Source organism: Peromyscus maniculatus, chromosome 15, assembly GCF_049852395.1.
Source record: "Peromyscus maniculatus bairdii isolate BWxNUB_F1_BW_parent chromosome 15, HU_Pman_BW_mat_3.1, whole genome shotgun sequence".
NCBI classification, from domain to species: domain Eukaryota; kingdom Metazoa; phylum Chordata; class Mammalia; order Rodentia; family Cricetidae; genus Peromyscus; species Peromyscus maniculatus.
The window spans coordinates 79,320,288-79,345,163 of NC_134866.1; the positions used below are offsets into that span (position 1 = coordinate 79,320,288).

At 37.0% G+C, this 24,876-nt stretch overlaps 1 protein-coding gene across 3 annotated transcripts; it reads left to right on the forward strand.

Moving 5' to 3' along the window:
* The first annotated feature begins 24 nt into the window (after positions 1–24).
* On the forward strand, positions 25–24,869 carry Ppwd1 (peptidylprolyl isomerase domain and WD repeat containing 1). Of its 3 annotated transcripts, XM_006982746.4 has the most exons (11): positions 25–275; positions 3,574–3,676; positions 5,760–5,860; positions 6,008–6,128; positions 8,182–8,629; positions 11,274–11,464; positions 15,448–15,637; positions 19,056–19,237; positions 20,175–20,256; positions 21,114–21,296; positions 22,782–24,869. In XM_006982746.4, the coding sequence occupies exons 1-11, from the start codon at positions 80–82 to the stop codon at positions 22,923–22,925; spliced, it is 1,941 nt and encodes a 646-aa protein (XP_006982808.1). In that variant the 5' UTR covers positions 25–79; the 3' UTR covers positions 22,926–24,869. The 3 variants fall into 3 exon arrangements, with proteins under 3 accessions (XP_006982808.1, XP_076408258.1, XP_076408259.1); XM_076552143.1 differs by lacking the exon at positions 5,760–5,860 and having other exon boundaries at positions 133–275; XM_076552144.1 differs by lacking the exon at positions 3,574–3,676 and having other exon boundaries at positions 148–275.
* Positions 24,870–24,876: the final 7 nt, after the last annotated feature.

The window sequence follows — 24,876 nt, forward strand, 5'->3', positions numbered from 1 at the left end:
GACGGAAAGGCTGCGCCGCCGCCGCTCCGGAAGTACGAGCTCCGTCGGTGGTCGCGCCTCTTCTGACGCCCCCGGCAACATGGCGGCAGAGAGCGGTAACGATTCTCAGCTGAGAAGAAGGAGGCGCCGGGACCCAGAGGAACGAGAGAAAACGGAACCCAGCCAGCGAGAACTGGCCATGGCGGTGGCGGGGAGCAAAGGAAACGAGGAGGAGAACGAAGAACGCTGGGTGGGGCCGTTACCGGTGGAGGCCACCCTGGCCAAGAAGAGGAAAGGTAGCTGCTGCGGAGAGCCCGCCCGAGAGCAAGTGCAAGGCTGCATTAGAGCGGCGTGCGAGGGTTGATTTCACGCACGCCCGCCCGCGGGAGTGAGATCGTGGGTTTGTGCGCTTAGGCGGACGGTCTTTACTTCATCTCCTCCCCAGATCGTGAACTGGTCTTAGTGTAGCTTATTTTTCAAAATACGTGACCCTGTCGATCCCTGACTAGTTAGCATAGATGCTACGATAGAACTTGTCTGTATTTGTGTGTGTGTGTGTGTGTGTGTGTGTGTGTGTGTGTGTGTGTGTGTGTGGTGCTTTGTGTGTGTGTGTGTGTGTGTGTGTGTGTGTGTGTGTGTGTGTGTGTGTGTGGTGCTTTTATCGACCTCACAGCTGTCATGTAAAGTTGGAATTCCTAATTTTGATTAACAGGTGTGGGAAGGAGTACCGCTTCTCAGAATCATCGACTTAAATTCTCAACCCTGACTCGTCTACTAATGAATTTTCAAACCTAGGGGAAGTTGCTTAAGTTTCCTGGATTTGAAGCCATATTCGAGACAAAATAGTCCTAAATGTGTTCGTGTGTGTGTGTGTGTGTGTGTGTGTGTGTGTGTGTGAGAGAGAGGAGAGAGAGAGAGAGAGAGAGAGAGAGAGAGAGAGAGAGAGAGAGAGAGAGACTAACTTTTTAGCAGATAGCCTTCTAGGTTTTCGGTGTAGTTGTTGTGGGATTTTATATAAGGACACCTTTTTAGTTCCTTTTCCCCCTCCTATTAAGTGTTCTCCACAGCAACTTTTGCCTTCACTGCAGTTAGAACCTTTTCTGGTTGTATGTTTATTCATGTGACTTTCTGAACATTACTAAACATGTAAGGACATGTATCATGCACTTTTTGCTCCAACCCTCGGTTCAGTGCTTTGCATAAAAATGTAATGAGTATTACGTTTTTGCTGTTATTGTTTCACTTAAATATTGCTACATATACCACTTAAAGGGAAGAAATAGGGATAACTAGGCAGGGAAAAAAAGAAGAAAGAAAAAAAACCAAACGCTGAAATGCTGGCATAGGAAACAAGCGTTCTATAAACAATACCGTTTCAACAGAAAAATCTTTACCCTTAGCCAAATGCTTCTTTTAAGCCAGCCAGAAGTGTATGAGTTTGAAAAAAACAAAACAAAAAACCCCTTTGAAACTACAAACAAAAGAATTGTTATAAAAATATGTAAAACATTATCTAAAATGACAAATGTTTAATAATTCTAAACTTGTAGAAATGGAGCTAAGATTGGACTTTTTCTGTATGCTTTCACAATGATATACAGTTATATGACACTATATTAAATAAAGCTATTTCTTAAAAACATTCCTTTTTATTATTTTATATGCATGAATGTTTTGCCTGCATATATACCATGCAGGTGTCTGGTGTCCAGAAGAGGGCATCAGATATCCTGGAACTGGAGTTACAGATGGAAGAGTAGTCAGAACTCTTAACTGCTGAGCCTTCTCTCTGGCCCCAAATTAAGCTATATTTAAATTTTTATTTATTATTATTGTGTGTGTTGGTGGCATCAGAGAGGTGGGAACACACATGCCATAGTGGAGGCCACAGGACAACTTTGTGGAGTTGGTTCTCTTTGTCTACCTTTGTGTGGGTTCCAAGGATTGAACTCGGGTTACCAAACTTGGGCCACACCTTTACTCTGTGAGCCATCTCGCTCATCTTAAGGTAAATGATTTCTTATGAAAAATAATTATTTATTTCTCTTTTTTATGTCCAAGTTCCCTTGAACATATTCAGAGGAATTAACGAACAATAAAAGCTATGTAGAACAGATTAGTTAAAATTTGTTGCAGCAAACTCTAACAATGGTATTAAAAGATAAATGGAATACTACTTTTATGTAAATAAGTGCCAAAGTAAGCAGCCCAGGATTGGTGTAGAAGCTCCAGAAGTTCCTGGGCACCTTTTGCCCCAACATAAAAAGTATATGGTCCTCATTTTCATTGTCCTCAGTTCTTAGAATTACAGCATTAATAATCTAGCGCCAAGCTAGGGAAGAAAGGAAAGCTTTTTAAGATTATTTTCTTATTATCACAAAACACTTGTACCTTATCCTTTTATGTAGTACATACAGTCACTGCAGAGGAATGTGAGAAAGGCCATTTAACCAAATGTTAGTAGGCAGACATAAAAAAAAATGGGGATTCTGTTACTCAAAAAGTTAATGGAAATAGTTTGCCAGACATAATTTTGAGTGTGCTATATAGCAGTACAAGAATCTAACAGTTTGGGGGGCTGGAGCAATAGCTCAGTGGTTAAGAGCACTGGCTCCTCTTCCAGAGGACCTGGGTTCAATGCCCAGCACCCACATGACAGCTCATAGCTGTCTGTAACTCCTGTTCCAGGGGATCTGATTACTGCATACATACTTGCAGGCAAAAAAGTAAAAATAAAATGTATTCAAAAAAAAAAAGAATCTAACAGTTTGTCATGTTCAATTTACCAACTTTATGTAGGCATTTTGATTATCTTATTTGGAAACTACCTTTTTTAAAACTGATTTTACTAGTAAAATTGGTCCTGGCTCATAATAAAATTAAGATTTTTTTTTAAACATTCCTCAATTTTCCATTTTTCCAGTTATTGTACACCTAGAAAAATACCTGAAATGTATTCATCTAGGATTTCCTGAGCTCTAAACATCTAAGCATTTCATTTCATTTTCATGTTTCAGTTCTTCAATGACTTATTAGAGGATTGGTTGCCTTAAAAATAAACATACATCTTACAAATAGCTGTTAGCTTTTTAGTTAAATTAACATAAATAACTGTTACCATTATGGAGATTATCATGGTTTCATAAAGCTTTAGGTCTCTTTGAATCATCATATTAAGCCAGAACCAGTCACAATTTCAAAACCTTTGAAACAGAAGCTAGAGCTCAGTCATTAGAAGCTCTTGCTCCTCTTCCAGAAGACCTAAGTTTGAGTCCCAGCACCCACTTCAGACAACTCATAAGCCACCTGTAATTCTAGTTCACATGGATCCAACACCCTCTTTTGGCCTCGTTGGATCTGTACACACATGGCATACAATGGCACAGACATACAATCTTTGAAACAGTATATAATCCCTGAGAACCTGTCATAGTAACTTCTGAAATAATGTTATAACTGACATAACAAATACTGTGTTTTTATCCCATATATTGATTGAAAAAATTAAATTTAGAAGAGAATACAAAATTTAGAAAATTCTAAATAGTCATGTTAATTTCATTCATTAAATATAATATTTACCCTCTTCCCCAGTTCTAGAGTTTGAAAGAGTGTATCTTGATAATCTCCCCAGTGCATCCATGTATGAACGCAGTTACATGCATAGAGATGTTATCACGCATGTGGTATGCACCAAGTAAGTGTATCATCCTCTTTTTAATGTTTTAATTTTATTTCATGTGTATGAGTGTTTTGCATATGTCTGCACAACTTGTGTGCCTATAGAAGCTAAAAGAGGGCACAGACCTTTGTAAACCATCATATGGTTGCTGGGAATTGAACACAAGTCCTCTGAAACAGCAGCCAGTGCTCTTAACTACTGAGCTATCTTTCAAATAGCTCATATTACATATTCTCAGAAAAAAAATCTAACTTAATTATGAGTGGATTTATGGAAGTAATTTGGGGATTTTATAGATTTAATTCGGCAAGTTCTACAGTAATTGAGCAAAGCCTTGCATGTTTTCTTACGTAAAAGAACATCCTATCAGATAGAACATCCTAGTATATGTAACATAGATTTGATCATAGCAATCAATAATGGATCAACTGGTATTATCAGAGCTTTCCTAAGGAAGAAGGTGTATTGAGATAGGAATAATTGATAATTTGGCTTCTTTGGTGTTTATAGAGAAGAGGATGGTAACTCAGGCCTCCTGGAGTTAACAGTAGACCTTCAAAATGAATGACCAAGAAGATTCAGAGTAATAATGAGAGGAATAATGTTCCACTGATTTTTAACTCATTCTATGCCTAGAAAGTGTTGTGATGTATTTCATTTATTACCTGATTTATCTTAAGAACAGTTTTAAAAGTCAAAAGTTTCATGTTATAAGTGAGAGAACTGTGAGTAAAAAGGTTAAGTGGCAGAGAAGCTAAAGAAAAAAAAAAGATAAGCTCAGCTCCAGATTTCTATTCCTTACTTGGATTTTGAGCCTGTGAGCAAGAGGAATATCAAATTCATATTTTTAAAAGGAGCATCTTGGCTGTACTCGGATGAATGCTTTCAAATAGGACAAAAATAGATGCAGGGAGAACAGAAGGCTTGTGCAGAGATTTGGATCAGCTGTGATCGGGGCTCAGCTGATACTGACAGTGATCAAAACTGGATCAAATACTTAAGAACCGACTACTATTGATTTCTTAAGACAAATTGCAATTGCATTTCAGATGTCCATTTCTTCGTATTATAACGATAGGCTAACTAACCAAATACAGTTCAAACTTGTTAATGTATAAAGCAACTGATAGATACTGGCACTGCTTTTCTCCTAAATTGGATTTTTTTTTAACCCAAAGCTGTAGAGTTTAACAACAAGGTTTGTTGTTTTTTGTTTTTGTTTTGTTTGTGTGTGTGGGGGGGGTGTGGTTAAGTAAATCTTAAGCCATTAACCATGGATGTAGTGTAGTGTGAATAATTTAGTTGTCAAAGTTAAGTAGCATGTGTAAAATACTTAATGTATATACACTGTGCTCAACAAATGGTTACAGTTTTTATATGAGTGGTAGGAAAAACATGTTCTGATCAAAATCTTTTTGAATATTAACCAAAATACCTGAATACGATATGAAAAAAAAATTGTTGGACTTTTCTATATGTGAAAGTCGTTTGAGTCTTTATAATCTTCCGAAAACTAGAAAATTTTCTCTTTCAAAGACTGCTTTTAGGGCAGTAAGAAAGTAAAGTCTACTGATTCCAGCAGAGATTTCTTTGTTTATATGTTTTTGTTTTAAGACAGGGTCCCCCTTGTTAAGATGTGCAAGCTTGCTTTGCCCCCCCCCTCCATGGCCTAGGCAGTCTTCCTGCCTCAGCCTTCTGAGTAGCTAGGGTTACATGTTTACAACACCAGGGCAAACTGTTTATTTAATGTCAAATTCTCATTCAGTTATGAACTCACCTCTTGGGATTACATTAGTTGTTGTTATTTCTACAATGATCTGTGTAAAGGAGAATTTAAGAACAGTCAAAGCAACAAACCTAAACTAGACGTGGTGGGCTCTACCTGTAAGCCCAGCACTAAGAGGAAGAGGAGGCAGAAGGACCACAGATTCAAGACTAGAATAAAGTTAGCTTGGACCGTGTAGTGAGGACTTGTCTTTAAAAAACCAAGATAAAAAAAGCCTATATTGAAGTAGACAGTTACTGTTAGTGAATGTTTGCTTTGAAATTACTCAGAGGTCTGTTTTGGCAATTAACTTTAAATTTTTTATATATACAGGACAGATTTTATTATCACTGCCAGTCATGATGGACATGTTAAGTTTTGGAAAAAAATAGAAGAAGGAATTGAGTTTGTTAAACATTTTCGTAGTCATCTTGGTAAGGGTTTCATATTTTTTTATAGCTCCTGTTTAAACAGTACTAATTAAAATTTCCTTTAAAATATTGTGATATTTTTCTTTGAGTCATGCACATTTATTTTGTTTGTATTTATTAGAATGTTTTAATTTTATTTTTTTTAAATAGGAATAATTGAGAGTATTGCAGTTAGCTCTGAGGGAGCATTGTTCTGTTCTGTGGGTGATGATAAAGCAATGAAGGTGTTTGATGTAGTGAACTTTGACATGATCAATATGCTGAAGCTTGGGTAAGTTTTCTATAAATATTTTCTATATATGTGTGTGTGTATGTACATTTAACTTAGTAAAATAATTGTAAACAAAACTACACCATATCATAAGTTACTTTTGAACAGAATATATTATCTCACTTGGGGTTTTACATGGGAAAGTTAGGGGGAAATCCTTGTATTGTTTGGAGGCTTCTACTCTGGTTTTTCTCACTAACACAAATTTTCAAACCGAATCACAAAGATTCACCATATCCAGTAATACCACTTAATTGATGAGGACTTACTATATCTAACTACTGAAGGTTAGAATAGCTTCCATGCTATAGTATACTTACTTTGAAGATACAAGCTTGTGTTTTTATATGGTTTGTAGATGTTTAGAATTCGCTGGTGGTTTTAAACTTCAGAGTGTACTGATACTGATGTGCAAGTTATGTGGTTGGATAGCACAGTATTAAGACTGGTGCTTTGTTTTAAGCATGACTTTTTAAAGAAACATGCTAAAAACATACTTATCTAATAAATATCAACTTAAAAGTCATACCATTATCAGAATGTTTGGGGACTTGCTTTGCTTGAGTGACATAAAAGACCTTAAGTTAGGCAACTTTAAACAACAAGCTTTAACACCCCCCCCCCCCCCCCACACACACACACAAAGCTCAAGAGTCTTGGAAACCCAAGGTCCAGTGCCAGCGGTTTCATTTCTTACCAGGGCTCTCTTCCTGGCTTCTTACTGTTTTCCTTGCTTAAAGAAGCCAGGAGGTAAAAATACCTCATTTTCTTCAGAGAAGGCCATGGGCCTGTCAGATTAAGACCCCACCCTTCTGAGCTTATTTAAACTTAACTGACTCCTGAAGACTATCCAAAAGGTCCTACTATGGATTGTATTATGTCTATAATTCCAAATCTAAATTTTGGAGTTTCTTTTGAAATCAGATTTTATGAGCCACAAAAGAAAAGCAGTGTTATTTTATATGGTTAGGTTTCTTTTCTCTCTCTCTCTCTCTCTCTCTCTCTCTCTCTCTCTCTCTCTCTCTGGTTACAAATGCCATTACCTAATTTGATCTTCTCTTTTATTCCCCCGTTTGTTTCCCCAGACATTTGCTATTTTTAAAAATAACAAATATTTGAACAGTAGCTCTTTGAGAATACTCAAAAGGGTCTATTTTAGGCACTGATAGAAATTCTAAATGAAGAATTCAAAAAAGGTGTTTATCCTCAACACTATGGTGGTTGGTATAACAGTGTAACTTTCAAAATGACTGCTTTGCAGGAGACAAGCATATGTCAGTTTGGTGTGTAGATTAAATGCATCAGATTCTTTTGCACATTGTCCATTTTATATCATGTCCAATGCTTACATACAATTTTAATATCAAGATAGGACAGTAGTTTCTTTTGAGCATAGTCAGAACCTAAATATTTTTATTATAAATATTTCAAGAAAAGATTTAGCCGGTGGTGGTGGCACACACCTTTAATCCCAGCACCTGGGAGGCAGAGGCAGGGGGATTTCAGTCAGTTCGAGGCCAGCCTGGTCTACAAATTGAGTTCCAGGACAGCCAGGACTGTTACACAGAGAAACCCTGTCCAAAAAAAAAAAAAAGAAAAAGAAAAAGAAAGAAACGAGTAGATGTAATGCAAGCCCATTGAAAAGTTATACATAAACTGTTTTACAAATACCCAGTGCCCAAGGATTAAGGATTAAGTTTCCCTATCTGCCCAACAGAAATAAGTATATAGTTCTCTTCTGGTTTTGTATCATCATACATTATTATTGTTACACTGATGACATTAAAGAGAAAATTAAGGACTGGGGTATAGTTAAAGGTAGACCACTTAATATGCAAAAGGCCCTGGGTTTAATTCCTAGCACTGTAAGAAAAAAAGAGTAAAAAGAAATTGAGTAGCTAATCTAAGTAGTTCCTCCTATCATCTACATTTAAACAAAGAATCTCAGACTGCCTAAATGGTTGGCCAGGACAGTTTGATTTTAGTAATGGGCTAGGGAGAAGTGCTTGTTGTATTGACATTTCTTTTTCTCCTCAATTTTTAACTGCTTTAGCTATTTTCCTGGACAATGTGAGTGGATATATTGCCCAGGAGATGCTATATCTTCAGTTGCTGCTTCTGAGAAGAGTACAGGAAAAATTTTCATTTATGATGGTCGGGGAGATAACCAGCCACTTCATATTTTTGACAAACTCCATGTATCACCTCTTACTCAAATAAGACTAAACCCAGTTTATAAAGCAGTAGTATCTTCAGACAAATCTGGAATGATCGAGTACTGGACTGGACCTCCTCATGAATACAAGTTCCCTAAAAATGTGAACTGGGAGTATAAAACTGACACAGATTTATATGAATTTGCCAAGTGTAAGGCTTATCCAACCAGTATATGCTTTTCACCTGATGGAAAGAAAATAGCAACCATTGGATCAGATAGAAAAGTTAGAATTTTCAGGTTTTTAACTGGAAAACTCATGAGAGTCTTTGATGAATCATTAAGTGTAAGTGCAATTAAATCAGATTTTACGTTTCTCATAGTTTTATGTGTTTGCTATTTCATAAAAGATGTTTTTCTATATAGACATGTGTTGATGGTTATTTTCTCTTAGCACAATTAAAGATACTACTCATTTGTCCTTAGTCTTGGATTGATGCTCTTCCCTACATTGTGTGATAGTTCTTTATTATTCTCTTCAGCATTTGTTGAGGTAATAGGACTGAAGTGACAAGAAGAGATGAGGAATAAAGCTATGACAAAAGAGTTTGTCACAGGAAAGACATGTATCAACATTTGTATAAACGTGTGTATGGAAAGTAGTAATAGCACAGTCCACAAGGGCGCTTTTTTCTGTAGTTGGGGAGATGACTGCCTGGGGTGAGTGGAAAAACTTCAGTGACTTAAACCTATTCAACTAGTCCTAGTTTAGCAGAAATTGAATGTGAAGTTTTATCTTTTAGTATTTATTAATTGAAATATGCAGGATCACTGCCTGTGTCAATACAGTTGTGTATCACAGAGGCCATACTTTGAATGCCAGAATATTATAAAAATGATTGTGTAGAGGTGTTTACCAAATTGGATAAATATCTATGAAATGCATATATATGAATAGATGACTAGCTGTAGAACTTATATCTTGAAAGCTGAGTCTTCAGTAAAAATAATCATGAACCTCCCACTACTGAAAAGTAGTCCAGCATTCTGGGCAATTTTGAGCATATAAATAAGTGGTAATCAGAAACAAGAAAACTGGTCTGGAAGACCATAGGTTCATGCCTCAAACTCTAACATACCTCTTGTTTTTGTAGTTTTGTATATTTTTCTTCCTTTGTCAAAAAAAAAGAGAAGATTTTAGTTAATATAAACATGAAACAAATATATAAATAAATATGATATAAGTTTAGTTTATTATCATACACAATAAAAAGTTAGCTTTGGCCCGGTGGTGGTGGCATTTGCCTTTAATCCCTGTACTTGGGAGGCAGAGGCAGGTGGATCTCTTGAGTTCAAGGCCAGCCTGATCTACGGAGTGAGTGAGTTCCAGGACAGCCAGGGACTAAACAGAAACCCTGTCTTGAAAAACCAAAACCAAAAAAAAAAAAAAACAGTTAGCTTTGAATTCTACTGTTTGAGATGCTGAATAACAATATCCTATTCTATAAGGCTCATGGAGTACTAACACTAGGTATTCATGTTAAAAACTATATCTTGAAAATTGTGGATTAAATATCAAAAGAAACCAAATTTCCAAACTCTAAAGGGTACCTATAAAAACCATTTCTTCCTAAACACATTTATCTAATACTAATCTTAACTGCTCTTATCAAAATAACTTGAAAGTTTCTGATGTCATAATTTTGATATAGCAAGATAGTAAGAGTTACTCAACAGGGAACTGGAGAAATTGCTAAGTTTTCAGGAGTGCTTTACTGTTCTTGCACAGGACCCAAATTACAGTTGCCAGTACCCATGTTAGTTCACAATAACCTGTAACTCCAGCTCCATATCTTACATTCTCTTCTGGCCACCGTAGGCACCCACATGCACATGTATATTCACATAGACACACACATACACACAAATAAAAAAATCTTTAAAAGTTATTCAACAAAATTTAGTATTTGCCATATGTTCTTTTCATGGTCCTTATACAGGACTTCACATGTTATGTGTAGCTGAATTGCTTGACAAATAGCTACTATTCATGTGACTCACTTTTTTGTTTGTTTTGGGGGATTGAGGGGATGGAGCTTCACTTTGTCATCTATGCTGGCCTAGAACTTCCTATGTAGCCCAGGCCATTCTCCTGCCTCATCTTCCCAAATGCTGGGACTACAGGTATAGACTAAGTTCCAGCTACCATGTGACTTGACTCTTTAATGTATCTAGATCAAATGGAGACACACCAAAAGTACTGTACACATAAGATTCCAAAACATTAATATAAAAAAGTTTTATCTGTTTTATAAACTATTATAGAAATGGTAATATCTTGTGTATATTAGATTGAATAAAATAAATTCCACCTGCTTTTTACTTTGTGTAATGTACATACAAGAATTTTGAATTACTTATGTGACTTGCAGTGTACTTCATTGAAAGTGCTACTCTGAGGCTTCTAAAGGGCAGGCTTATTTCTGTAAAGAAAGCATTAGTTATATAAATCAACTGGTTTAGTGTGTTTGTTTCTTAAGTTAGAAAATAAATTACTATTATAGTATTTGGTGGGGAGAGTGACAGGGATCAAATCCAGGACCTTAAGCACTTAATCTATAAGTAAGCTTCACACCCCTGAAATACAAATTTGTTATTGTTATGTTTGAGACTGGGTTTCATACTGTGGGCCAGGCTGTGCTTACACTCACTAGTCCAGGCTGGCCTAGAACTCACAGTGCTCTTGCCTCAGCCTTCAGACAGCTGAGAACAACCATATTGGCCTTGAGCTACTGTTTGTGACTGAACTCACCAATGTCTTCTTTAATTTCCTGTTTATACCGTTTAGAATGCATCCTAAGTTGTACGAATATACAAAAATCTCGATTCTCAATGTGTTCTGTTTCTATTCAGTGCTCACTGTCTTTATGTATGTATGTCTGAATCTATATGTAGGTAGTTACTTTGTTAATGCATAGCTTATTTCCTAGATGTTTACTGAACTGCAGCAGATGAGGCAACAACTCCCAGACATGGAATTTGGCCGACGAATGGCTGTAGAACGTGAGCTGGAGAAGGTGGATGCTGTAAGATTAATTAATATCGTTTTTGATGAAACTGGACACTTCGTACTATATGGAACAATGCTGGGCATTAAAGTTATAAATGTAGAAACAAATCGGTAAGCTTTAATATGATTTATATATATTTTAAGTGCAGTTATATAGGACCATTTCCTCCATCAGGCAAACAATGAGAGTTTTGTTTGTTCCAGAGAAAGTGGAGGTCCCAAAAGCCTAACTTAACCACTTGTTTTGACTGGATTTTCCTATGGTCTCTCAGTTGTTTATAATTTTATGTAAAAAGTTTCCATTCATATTTGTAGAAGAAATAGAAAGACGATATGCATAGTGAAATGAATGATAAGTGGTGCTGGTTGCAGCACTGGTTACCACTTGGAATGGGCACGGTCACAACAGAACCCAGTATTAGTTCTAGAGCTTTATTGGGGAGGGGGAGACGAGAACCAGGCCTGGGGAGGAAAGAATGTGTAGAGAGAGGGAAGATGGGAGGGGAGGGAGAGGAGAGAGAGGGGGAGGTCTGAGTCACGGCTCTTTAGGGCGCAGATTGTGCAACCACACTTCATATACATGATCACCAGTGCACACTTTGCTTAACTCCTGAACTGCGCATGTGCGGTCACGCAGCTGGAGGGAGGGCAGAATTCTAACACATAGTTTCAACGATTTGGTTATTATTATTTTTTTTTTAAACAGGTTTCAGTCTGTGTTATGCTTGTTGATTTAAATTAGCCAGGCTTGTGTTGAATGTTGTCAAATATTTTAACCACAGAATTCAACATCACATTGCGCTAGACATAAAGGCAGAGCTAAAATGCATAAAACAACAGTAACTCTTGTGCAAATAGCCCATTTGATGTTAGTACAGAATGTCTACAATCAGATACTATGAATGTAAAGAAAAAACTTAGAGACTATTTTGAGAAAATTCTTGTGCTGTGCATTCCTATATAAACAGATTTATCTTGTAGTTCTTAGTAATATAAAATAATTAAAAACTTGTAAAAGATTTGAATAATAGGAAAAGGTTATAACTGTGCACTCAACCTTTGGTATCCATGGGGTTGTACCAGGATTCCCTGTGGATTCTAAACTTTTTTTTTTAAGATTACATATTTTATTTTTTTTTATTTTATTTTACAATACTATTCAGTTCTACATAACAGCCATAGATTCCTTTGTTCTCCCCCTTCCTGCCCCCCTCCCCTTCCCCCCAGCCCAACCCCCATTCCCACCTCCTCTAGAGCAAGGCCTCCCCTGAGGATTGAGATCGACCTGATAGACTCAGTCCAGGCAGGTCCAGTCCCCTCCTCCCAGATTGAGCCAAGCGTCCCTGCATAAGTCCCAGGTTTCAAACAGCTAACTCATGCAATGAGCCCAGGACCTGGTACCACTGCCTAGATGCCTCCCAAACAGATCAAGCCAATCAACTGTCTCACCTATTCAGAGGGCCTGATCCAGTTGGGGGCCCCTCAGCCTTTGGTTCATAGTTCATGTGTTTCCATTCGTTTGGCTATTTGTCCCTGTGCTTTATCCAACCTTGGTTTCAACAATTCTCGCTCATATAACTCTTAAGTATACTCAATCACGTAGCCCCTTATATAACATGCATATGTTCTTATATTTTAATTATATGTAGATTATTCATAATTCCTGGTATAAATGTTATGTAAATACATATTGTACCATATTGTTTATAGAATAATGACAAGGAAAAAACAGTATACATGCTCACTATAGACAATTTAAAACAAAACATCAAAACATTTTAGTCTGAAGTTTGGGTCTAAGATACAGAACCTATGAGTACAGAGGGATGATTGTATTAATGAGTGATTTGGGTTTGCTTTATTTCTCTCTGTGTGTGTGTGTGTGTGTGTGTGTGTGTGTGTGTGTGTGTGTGTGTGTGCGCGCGCATGTGTGTATATGCATGCGCACCAGAGGTCAGTGTCAATTGTCTTTATTGCTTTCCACTTATTTTGAGACGGTGTCTCCTCCTGTACCTGATGTTCACCTATTTGGCTAGACTGGCTAGCCAATGAGCTCCAAAGATCTCACTGCTTCTGCCTCTGCCCCCTCCCTCCTGCACAGCAGGGTTACAGATTTTTGCTCCCATGGCTATGAGTACTAGGGATCTGAACTCAGGTCCTTGTACCCACTAAGCCATTTTTCCCACCCTGAGGTCTGTTTTCTCTTGAATAGAATTTTCAAAGCAGTTGTAGACTTACAACAAAATAGAAAAGGTATAGTTTTCTGGTATATTCTCTACCCCTCTTACATCTCCTGTCAAAGTAGTACAGGTGATAAACATACATTGATACACCATATCACCTATTACCTATCCATTGTTTACATTGTTTCCCTGTTGGTATTATACATTATGTTTGGACAAATGTCAAGGGCCAAGTGCCCATCACTATATTATCAGAATGTTTTCACTGCCCTAAAATCCTTTGCTTCACCTATGTATTAATCTAACTTCTAGAATGACTACTAACTAATCCATTACTGTAACTAGTCTATTACTCTAACTTCTGGAATGACTACTAACTACTAGAACTAATCTTTCTTTTTTCAAGACAGGGTCTTAAATGGGAATTGAGTAGCCAGAGTTGACCTTGAACTCAAGGCAACACTTCTGCCTCAGCCTGAGTGCCAGGATTAATTACAAGCATGAGTCACCATGCCCAGCTCACTACTACTACTATTGTTTTCCTTTTCTCCTGGTTTTGCTGCTTTCAGATTATGTAATGCTAATCATTCAACATGTAGCCTTTCATGTTGGCTTCTTTCGGTTAATAATAACAGTTGAAATTCTTTCACATCATTCAATAGCATTATATCTCATTTTTTAGAACTAAATAATTTGTCTGTTCAGCAAGCTACTACATCTTTGTTGCTTCCAAGTTGTGGTATTATAATAAGTAATGTTGCTCTAAACTTCATTTATGGGTGCGTGTGTAAGTTTTCAACTCTTTTGGATAAATACCAAGGAGCAAAATTGCTGGATCACATTGTAACAGTATTTTTTTTTCCTATAAAAAGCCATCAGGTTGTCTTCCAAAATGCTATCCTTTGCATTCACACCAACAATGAATGAGAATTCTTGTTGCTCCAAACATTTGGTATCCATCAGTGTTCTGGGTTTGGGCTGTTCTAATGTGCTGTAATTATCTTGTTTGCATTTCCATGTGACGACTGATGTGGAACATCTTTCATATACTTACTTGCCATCTGTATGTCTTCTTTAGTGAGGTATTTGCTAAGGTCTTTGAAGCAATTTTAACTTGGCTGGTTGCTGTTATTGTTGAATTTTAAGAATACTTTGTGATATATATATAAAACAGGTTTTAATCAGATATAGCTTTCGCAAATATTTTCTTCCAGTCTGTTGCTTTTTGTTTTCTTGATGACTGGATTTTTTTTGAACCTAATAATACCTACCCATTTAAAATATTTTGGGGACAGAAGAGTAGAGAGATATTTAAGATACCTTTCATTAGTCATTTGGATATAGAAAAGAGATAGTTGATTTAAATTTTTTTTACATGTATTTATCTTGGGGTGGGGAGCACATACCACATGTGTGTGTGCAAAAGTCAAGGAGACAACATACTGGAGACAGTTCACTCATTCCAACATGTGGATCATGGGGATGGAACTCAAGTTGTCAGACTTGACAGCAAGTGCTATTAGACACTGAACCAAATCTCTGATCCAAGACAGTTCATTTTTTAACTTTCGTATGTCAAGCTCTCATAACTGAAATTCTTTCTGGGTTTTTTTCCTTGCACGTTTGCATACTATGTATTTGTACAGGTGTGTCTGTCTGTACTTGTATGCAGGTGGAAGTCAGAAGTTAATGTTAAGTGATTTACTAAGGGAACGCAGAGCTTACCGATTTGCCTAGTCTAGCTAGCCAATTTGTCCTGTGGATCCTGTCAAAAGCACTGGGACTATGGAAGGCCTACCTGGATCCAAACTGCAGTTCTTAGGCTTGGAAATCAATTTATCCACTGAGCTGTCTTCTCAGCCTATTTCTAATTCTGACAATTGAATTACATGAAATATTTTATTTTTCCAGGTGTGTGCGGATCTTAGGGAAGCAAGAAAATATTAGAGTGATGCAGCTGGCTTTGTTTCAGGGAATAGCCAAAAAGCACCGAGCTGCAACTACTATAGAGATGAAAGCTTCTGAAAACCCTGTTCTTCAGAATGTTCAAGCGGACCCAACAATAGTCTGCACGTCTTTCAAAAAGAACCGATTTTATATGGTATGTAATGTTCTAGGAGATGGCAATTACATTAGTTTTTTTCAGCCTTGATGGGAGTTTTATTTTCTCGGAGCACGTTGGCAATGCTTGCAAACTTTCTAAACAACTGAAACACCAGCCTACAACAATATTGTAGAATTTTAAACAAGGAAGTGTTTTTAAAGTATCTCTGTATTCTTTCCCATTGGTTTAAGATTTCTCCCATCTAGCTTCTATCACTTTGTGCTAAGACAAAATGAAACTAATAATTATGTTCATAATTGTGTTTACAACAGTTTTTACTGTGTTTTTAAATATTTTGTTTTTCAACTTTTTACTTGAACATAATATATTTCCCAGAACTTGCACAATTTCTTTCTCTAAATGTATTTCCTTGACTTTTTGTTCACTGTAACAGTGCTGTATTGAAGTGCTGACACATTCCTGAAGAATCTTCCCCTGCTCTAGAGAATGCCTCTTGTTGGGGTTGTTACTCAGTGATGATTTACATGATCACACACAAAGCCCTGCGATCACTCCCTTGCACTGGGAGAGGAATACCAAGAATGGGCTAAAGTCAATCTTTGAAGCTACTTATGAATAGTAATACCATCCAGGCAGACAGTGTAAATAAAGTACAGAAACCGCACAAGGTATCCTTTACACTGCAAACAGCTTCCTAAGATCTAAGTATAACTCCTCTGTTGTTTATAACTGACTTTTATCACTTTTGTGGCTTTAGACTTTTTGGTTTTTTGAGACAGGGTTTCTCTGTGTAACTTTGCACTTTCCTGGATCTCACTTGGTAGCCCAGGCTGGCCTCGAACTCACAGAGATCCGCCTGGCTCTGCCTCCCGAGTGCTGGGATTAAAGGCGTTTACCACCACCGCCCTGCTAGACTTCTTTTTTATTTATTATACTGCCCAGATCAAATTTATTCTATTTGCATTAATTATTTTAGCCATTATTTCTTCCAGTCACACGTTTCCTTTCAACTTCTACTTCAGGGGTCAGCTTGAAAATCTTTTAACATCAATACTGAGTCATATGCACTGCTTGTGCTCTTCCTGTGCTTCCCTCATCATATGTAACATGCTTTGGGGTATAAATCAATAATCTGTAAGTTGGGGAAAACAGGTATATCAATGACTGCTGTGGATATTGCTCTATATAAATAAAACACTGATGGCCAGTGACCAGGCAGGAAGTAGGTTGCCGGGCAGGAAGTAGGTGGGACAAGGAGAGAGGAGAATTCTGGGAAGCGGAAGGCTGAGGAGAGGGACACTGCAGCCACCGCCAGGATAAGCAGCATGTAAAGACTCTGGTAAGCCACCAGCCACGTGGCAAGATACAGATTTATAAAAATAGGTTAATTTAAGATAAAAGAACAGTTAGCAAGAAGCCTGCCACAGCCATACAGTTTGTAAGCAATATAAGTCTCTGTGTTTACTTGGTCGGGTCTGAGCGGCTGTGGGACTGGCAGGTGACAAAGATTTGTCCTGACTGTGGGCAAGGCAGGAAAACTCTAGCTACAAATGACACTGCTCTCTTCCTCCAGATGATTTAAAACAATAAATATGGAATACTGTGGCTTCACTGTTAAGTACACAAAATGTAATCAAATGGTGTACACATTCAGATGTCTATACAAATTGTAAGCATCTGTGATGGATTCAAACTAACACAGTTGACAAACGTATGAAATAGCAGTTTCTCTACCCCAACCAAGCTTTTAACCTAACATAGATAAATTCTTTAGCATGAAAAATTTTTTACAACCTCCAACTCATAGCTAAAAACTCTTTAATTTATGCTAAATGAAAATAGTTGATCTTCTTTTGATCTGTAATTTAGCTACTAATAAGGTTAAAATTATCAAAGATAATTCTTGATATATACTAAAACTACAATCACTGGCAGTAGTGGTACACACCTTTAATCCCAGCACTAGGCAGGCAGAAACAGGTGGATGTGTGTGTATGCACATAAATGCATAAATATATAAAATACAATTTTGCTCAGTCATTTTAATGTTACTTGCATATATATGATTTTAGAGCTAATTAGTATTGGATAAGCAATAAGAGGATTCATCCCTGAGGAAAACTATTTCTTCTGCTCTCAATATTTCTTAGTTGCCTGCAGTTCTTTAAGATTGCGGACCTGAAAGACTTTACCATTCCATGTTAGCAAGTCTATTGGTATTGTACTTATTCAGGTCTTAAGTAGCCATATTGTTAGGGGATCATGAGTGATGATTCTCTATCATTTCTGGGAAACACAGTCTTACAGATTTCCTGGTCCTTTGGTTCTTAGAATCTTTCTGCCCCCTACCCCCTCTTCTGTGATATTCCTGAGCCTTAGGTACAGGAATTGTGTTATAGATGCATCCATTAAACTGGACACTACATGATCAGTTGCTCTCTGCCTTTTGACTAGTTGTGATTTTCTGTAATGGTTTCCATCTGTTGCAAAGAGAAGTTTCTTTGATAAGGAATGACACCTATACTTATCTGTGGATGTAAGAATAGGTCTTCAGAATGTAGTTAGAAATTACGCTGATTTTAATGAAGTGATGGTATATGGTTCTTCTGTAAGATCCAGGACCTCCTACTCCAAGAAGTTGTGTTTCTAGTACCAGATATGATTTCCCTCATGTTGAGTAGGCCTTAAGTCTAAATTAATTAGACAGCGGTTGGTTACCCCCAAGATATGAGTGCCAATATTACACCCTTAGGGATATCTTCCCATACTATTGTTGTAGATCCTAAGTGTCATGGCTGGGTAGAACTATTGGTTGCTTCCCTCTTTCCAATACTGTGAAAACTCAGTTAGGATGGAGGCTTTCAGGTCAGACCCAGCTCAGATCCTCACTTCTGTCCAAAGTACATGCAGCCTTCAGCAATAGGGACCCACCTTCAACCTCTTGTTGGCAGCCATCAGCAATGCCTGTAGCCTATATTGTTTTGGTGGTTTCTTGGACTCCAATAACCACAACTCAAAAGGGAGTTCTACACATCTGGTACTGAAGTTTTTTTGTTAGTCTACGATTCTTGGGGGTAGTAGCATTGTCAGCCCAAGTGGCATAACTTCATTTAAACTAGCTATGTATATACATACTCTTGTATGTATTATATGTAAATTTAGGTGAATAAAAAAATAGATAGTTCCTTATGGCTTTTTCAGACATCCTTGTTATTTTCTGCCTCTCCTATGGTATGGACCTTGCTCCCTTCCCCATTTTTCCCTTTCCTCCTTCATATCACCAGTATCCTACCATTCTCCTCTCTAGCCCATGGTTCAATTTTACTCTCCTGGTTTTGAGGATAATCCAGGTCTGTTGTGAATTCTTACTTTGCTTTAAAAGTAAAATTTTCTTTATTAAGTTTTACCAGATAAGTTTTTTAATTCAACCATTCAATAAATTTTCTTTATTGAGTTTACCAAACGAGAACCAGAAGATACCAAAAGTGCAGATTCTGACCGAGATGTTTTTAATGAGAAGCCTTCTAAAGAAGAAGTCATGGCAGCTACTCAAGCTGAAGGACCAAAACGAGTTTCAGATAGTGCCATTGTCCACACAAGCATGGGGGACATTCACATCAAACTCTTTCCTGTTGAGTATGTATCATTTTCATCTTACACGAATACCAATGTCAATGTGTATATTTGGACTGTAGCTTACCAAGTATTACGTTAATGGATTTTGAGTAATTTGTTTGGATAAAATATCCGATCCTTAACACTCTGATATGTAAGTTTTTCTAGAAAAAGAGATCAATTTTAATGCAGGCCTATTATGAGAACAAAATACACTGCTATGACAGTGTTGTCTGTGACAAGACAGTCCCTAACATGCACAAGATCTTGTTCAGTCTCCAGTGCCATCCAAAAGGAGGGAGCTGGAGGAAACTTGAAAGATATATAAGTGTATATACTTATATACTGTTACCTGAAACTGCACAGCCAGTTAGGTCTGAGGGGTTTTTTTATAGACAACTCTCCTCCCAAAGCAAATCCTTCAGGTAAGGATAATAATTTTTCTTCTGGAATTTGTTAGTCACCTACTATAATTTTAAAAGTGAATTCTAATGAAAATCATAAGGACTTAAAATTCTTTTTACAGTTGAAAAGTAGTCAGAACAGTTAAACTATTTGTAAAGTAGATTATTAATACCATATATAATGGGATTATTTATCTGGCTTTCCTTGATCTAAAAGAGATCATGGAACTATAACATTCTTTTTAAAAGAAAAATTACTTTTCCCAGAAATAAATACAACCATCTGCACATGCATGCATGCATGTATGTATATATCTAAAAGTGCTATCTTTGGGTTTTTAAACTGCTAAATGCCTTTGAAGTACCACTATCATCAAACTCAAGTATAGATAAGCATGTAAAGATACAAGAACACTACTACTTACCTGCCTTTCCACTGTCATTTGTCAGGAGATACCTCTGTCATGTTTAGAAACCCTTGAGAACATTAGAAAATGAAAGTTAAAAACATTTTCTTAAAATACTCTGAATAATTTACTATTTTTACAAAATAGGTGTCCCAAGACGGTGGAAAACTTCTGTGTTCACAGCAGAAATGGTTATTACAATGGGCATACATTTCACCGTATCATTAAGGTATGTTATACAAACTTCATGTGATTTTTAAAGAAAAGTATGCTTCTGTACAACAGGAGTTTAAGTCTTCCAAATCCTCTCGAACACATACACTTTACTACAAGGTAAGATAGCACTGGATGGTCATGAATATTTAGTCAAGGCCCAGAAAAGGCAGGACTACCTTTTAGAAACAGTACTCTAGTACTTTGTCAGCAGCTAAAGAAAGGGTAAAAGACTGCATCAAGGGATATATATTAATCTAGTAGCTAGGTAAGGCAGAGGTCTGAAAATAGGAAAGCTATAATGACATGTAACCTTTGAGAACCTGAGGGGGCTTGGTCCCAGAATTTTGTGCAGCATACTAGGAAAGCCAGTGTATTTAAGGAAAGGAAAAGGAAGAAGATGAGGACTGTATAAGACACAAGACCCTAAATAAATCCTAAAACTTTCTGTGGGCTGTCAGGAAAGATAATGCATGATAAGACATTTGCATTTTTATTTTAATCATTGAATAAGTAGTGATTCAGCGATGGAAATTTAACATCCAAACTTACTATAGGGTTCATCTAATCATGATATAATTTAAGGAAGTTGAAGATTTCACTGAATACAAAGCACTCTTTTTTTTTTTTTTTGGTTTTTCGAGACAGCGTCTCTGTGTAGCTTTGCGCCTTTCCTGGAACTCACTCAGTAGCCCAGGCTGGCCTCGAACTCACAAAGATCCGTCTGGCTCTGCCTCCCGTGTGCTGGGATTAAAAGCGTGCGCCACTACCGCCCGGCACAATGCACTCTTGACAGATACAAACCTGTAGTCACACACACAGAGATTACATATAAAAAAGACAAGGTACTATATTTATACTTTCTGTTAACAGGGCTTCATGATTCAGACAGGAGATCCAACAGGTACTGGTATGGGAGGAGAAAGCATATGGGGAGGAGAGTTTGAAGATGAATTTCACTCAACATTACGACATGACAGACCGTACACACTCAGCATGGCCAATGCTGGATCAAATACTAATGGATCCCAGTTTTTCATAACGGTAGTACCGACGGTGAGTATGTTATCTATAAATGATAGTTTTATGAACATGGTTTATGAACTTAGTAGGGGATCTGCATTGTCCTGTTCTCTGTACTACTAAATCTGTCCAGTTAGAAAACAGAATTTAGAGATGAAAATTTCAACAACGTAACAAATTAGTTTAGAATTGTTCTAAGTTCAGGATACTTGAGTTTTAGGTCTCCACTCTGCCCCCACTAATTTTATGCAACCTAAAGCAAATTATTTCACCTCTCTTGAGCAATTTCCTTATCCTTTGAATTTCTATTGCTATTTATTCATTAATGTATTTATGGTTTTTCGAGACAGGGTTTCTCTGTGTAAACCTGGCTGTTTTAGAACTCACTCTGTAGACCAGGCTGGCCTTGAACTCGGATATCCACCTGCCTCTGCCTCCTGGGTACTAGGATTTTATTTTATTTCTTTAAAACAAGGTCATCTATGTAGCCCAAGCCTCAGTCTGTCAAGTGCTGGGGTTACAGGTGTGTGGTACCATGCTTAGTTTTATCTGTTAATTAGAGAAATTAAGAGTGTATGAATTCCTAATTTTAAAACAAATTCCTTATAATTTCTTGTCTCTGATAAAAGACTGTTAATCATAATAAATGGTATTCTAGGCAAGAATTCTCTGTTGCTAAGCCATATTGTACCTTACCTAACAGATGCAGTATAGATTTAATGAAACTCAGTATAAGATTACCTAGCTGTTTGTATACAATTCTCCAAAAGCAGGAAAAATACACATTGTAAACAAAATTATATACCAAACAGGAAAGGAAAGGTATTTGTAAGTATCTGCCAGGCTCATAGGCCATTGTAACATTCATGGTGCTTTCAGTGTTCGTATTCCCAGCTCTGAGTAATGAGGAAGAAACATGGGGAGATGTACTTAACTCTATAAAGGTCAGCTGAAGTAACATAGCCACCATATAACTTCCACATTGTGCCAAAGTAGTCTTCTTAAACCATTCTGGATCATCTCACTAAAAGGAATCTCATATGGAGTCTTAATTTAGATGATCCAAAGTAATTTACCATTGGCAACTACCTTCCAACTCCCTTTGGCATAAAAAAGATATTTAATTAAATTTTTTGTATCATTTCATCTACTGATTTGAGAAACTATAAACTGAACAAAAAGAAAAATTGCATGTATTTTTTTTCTTGTCAATAATTCCTAAACAATATATTTAACAACAGTATAACATTTATGCTCAGTACTCTAAGCTCTGTGCCATTTTATAAAGGGACCTTATTACCTGTCTATGTGGTATAGTGGGCCAGCCGAATCGCCCAGGAACACCAAGGAAAAACTGAAGGGTTTTTTTTCCATATAAACTAGGGATAATTTTTAAAAGCTGAGTATCATTGTTAAAAAAGTATTACACTTCATTTTAAATATATAAAATTTAAATTTTGCTTAATTTTCATAAATTTGTTAAATTTACCAAAGTTTTCCATTTGTTCTCCAATACAGCCCTGGCTTGATAATAAGCATACCGTATTCGGACGTGTGACTAAAGGAATGGAGGTTGTCCAGAGGATTTCCAATGTTAAAGTCAATCCCAAAACAGATAAGCCTTACGAGGACGTCAGCATCATAAATATCACTGTCAAGTAAAATGGGTTCTGTTACATTCACAGTAACACGAGACTGTTTGACATGGGGAAATTTAATATACAAAATCATGTTTTAAAAGATACAAAACTGTATTTTTGTATTTTCAGTTAAAGGTCATTTTTAAAAACTGCCTTTGCTTTTTCTTGGGCTATTTCTGATCCTAAGGGGTGACAAACTTAAATGCACTAAATTCAGGCAAATAACATTTCTTATAGGTAAGTTCTCCTCTGTCTGAAATTCAGTATTAAATAATGGTTGGTACATATTTCTTCTGTTTCAAAAACATGCCCTTATAGGTTTAGTGATCTTTTAAAAACAAAAACAAAAGGTGTTATATTCCTCATTATAAAATATCCTTTAAATGATTACTTGAATTGTTATTTTTAAATGAAAGTTCACTATTTTCATTTGCTTTTTCCTAATGTAGCTAAGTAATCTTTCTTCTAAACAAGTTATATTTTAATTCAGTCACCATCAAGAATAAAAGTAAAATTCAGTATCCAACGGCAGAGATTATTAATAGAGAAAGTGGAGCAGTGAACTGGGTGTGGTGGCTTGTACCTGGAATTCCAGCACATGAGAGGTGGAGGCAGGATATTAAGGGAAAGGCCAGCAGGGACTACATAATACCTGAAAACAAATAAATTGTAATAGTACAGTGAGTTTAAAGCCTTTATTGATAGGATTCTTCACCTCCCTTTGCCATTACTGACTGCTAACAACAACTGACTCTGGCTTCCAGACAGCCTTCTCAGAAACTTGAGAGGGACATCTCAGCAAAGCTGCTTCAGGAGCCCTGGTCCTACCAGCGATCAGTAGCATCATTTCATTGTGTATGGAACTGAAACCTGCAAGACGGAAAAGTATGTCTAATTGTGCCTTACAAGTGAGGTGTGAGGCCAGGTGGTGGTGCTGTACACCTTTAATCTCAGGACTTTGGAGGCAGAGATAGGCAGGTCTCTGAGTTCCAGACTAACCTGCTCTACGTTGCAAGTTCCAGGACAGCCAGGGTACACAGAGAAACCCTGTCTCAACCACCTCCAACCCCCCACCCCACCCCCAGGAGAAAAAGATAAATTCTCGTTAGGCAGTGGTGGTGCACACCTTTAATCCCAGTGCTCAGGAGACAGAGGCAGGCAGCATGGTTAAAAACCAAAAAAAAAAAAGAAAAAAAAAAGAAAGAAAGTTATGTGTGCTTTCCTTTTAAAAAGAATTTGAGCTTACTCAATTAAGGACTTTGTTCTATTTACCTTTTTTTCTTAACTATAGGTATATTACACTTACCTAACCTATCTTTATCCATTCCCAAAGCCTTAATATAAAATTTTGGTAATACTGCCATCAAATGGTAATAATCCCTAATTCCTCAAACATTCAAGTATTTTGCTTTAATTGAAGAATCACATATGCAACTAATGACTTCTGTTTTCATATTTTATTTGAAACAGGGACTTGTGTATATAAGTCTCTATGTAGCTAGTGATCCCAAGTGCTAGGACCACAGGCCCACTCCACGGTGCCCAGTTTATGCAGTACTCTGGAGCTGGAATGCAGGGCCTCGTACATAATAGCAGGCACTCTACAGCTCAGCCGCGTCACCAGCCTTGAATCATTACTAATGCACAATCTCACTCTTAGTCTGTTTTCTCCTGTCTTCTTTTTTGGAAGTATACAGGTATATATCAGTCTTCCCTGTTATCATTTTGTAAAATGAGAACTTCTCCAATGTTATATAAGCATTAAATATTTTTTAAGATTCAGACAAGTTTTTCAAGCCCATCCTCAACTCCTTTCTTGGTGATGATGGGGATGGAATCTCGGGTTTTGTTAAGCATGCCCTCTACTAATGAGCTGCATCTCCGGACCATCAAACCATTATAATGGTAATTTTAAATGTTCTTTGTTCTGTGAAATGAGATTAAATTTAAATTTTAACCAAAAAAATTTTCAC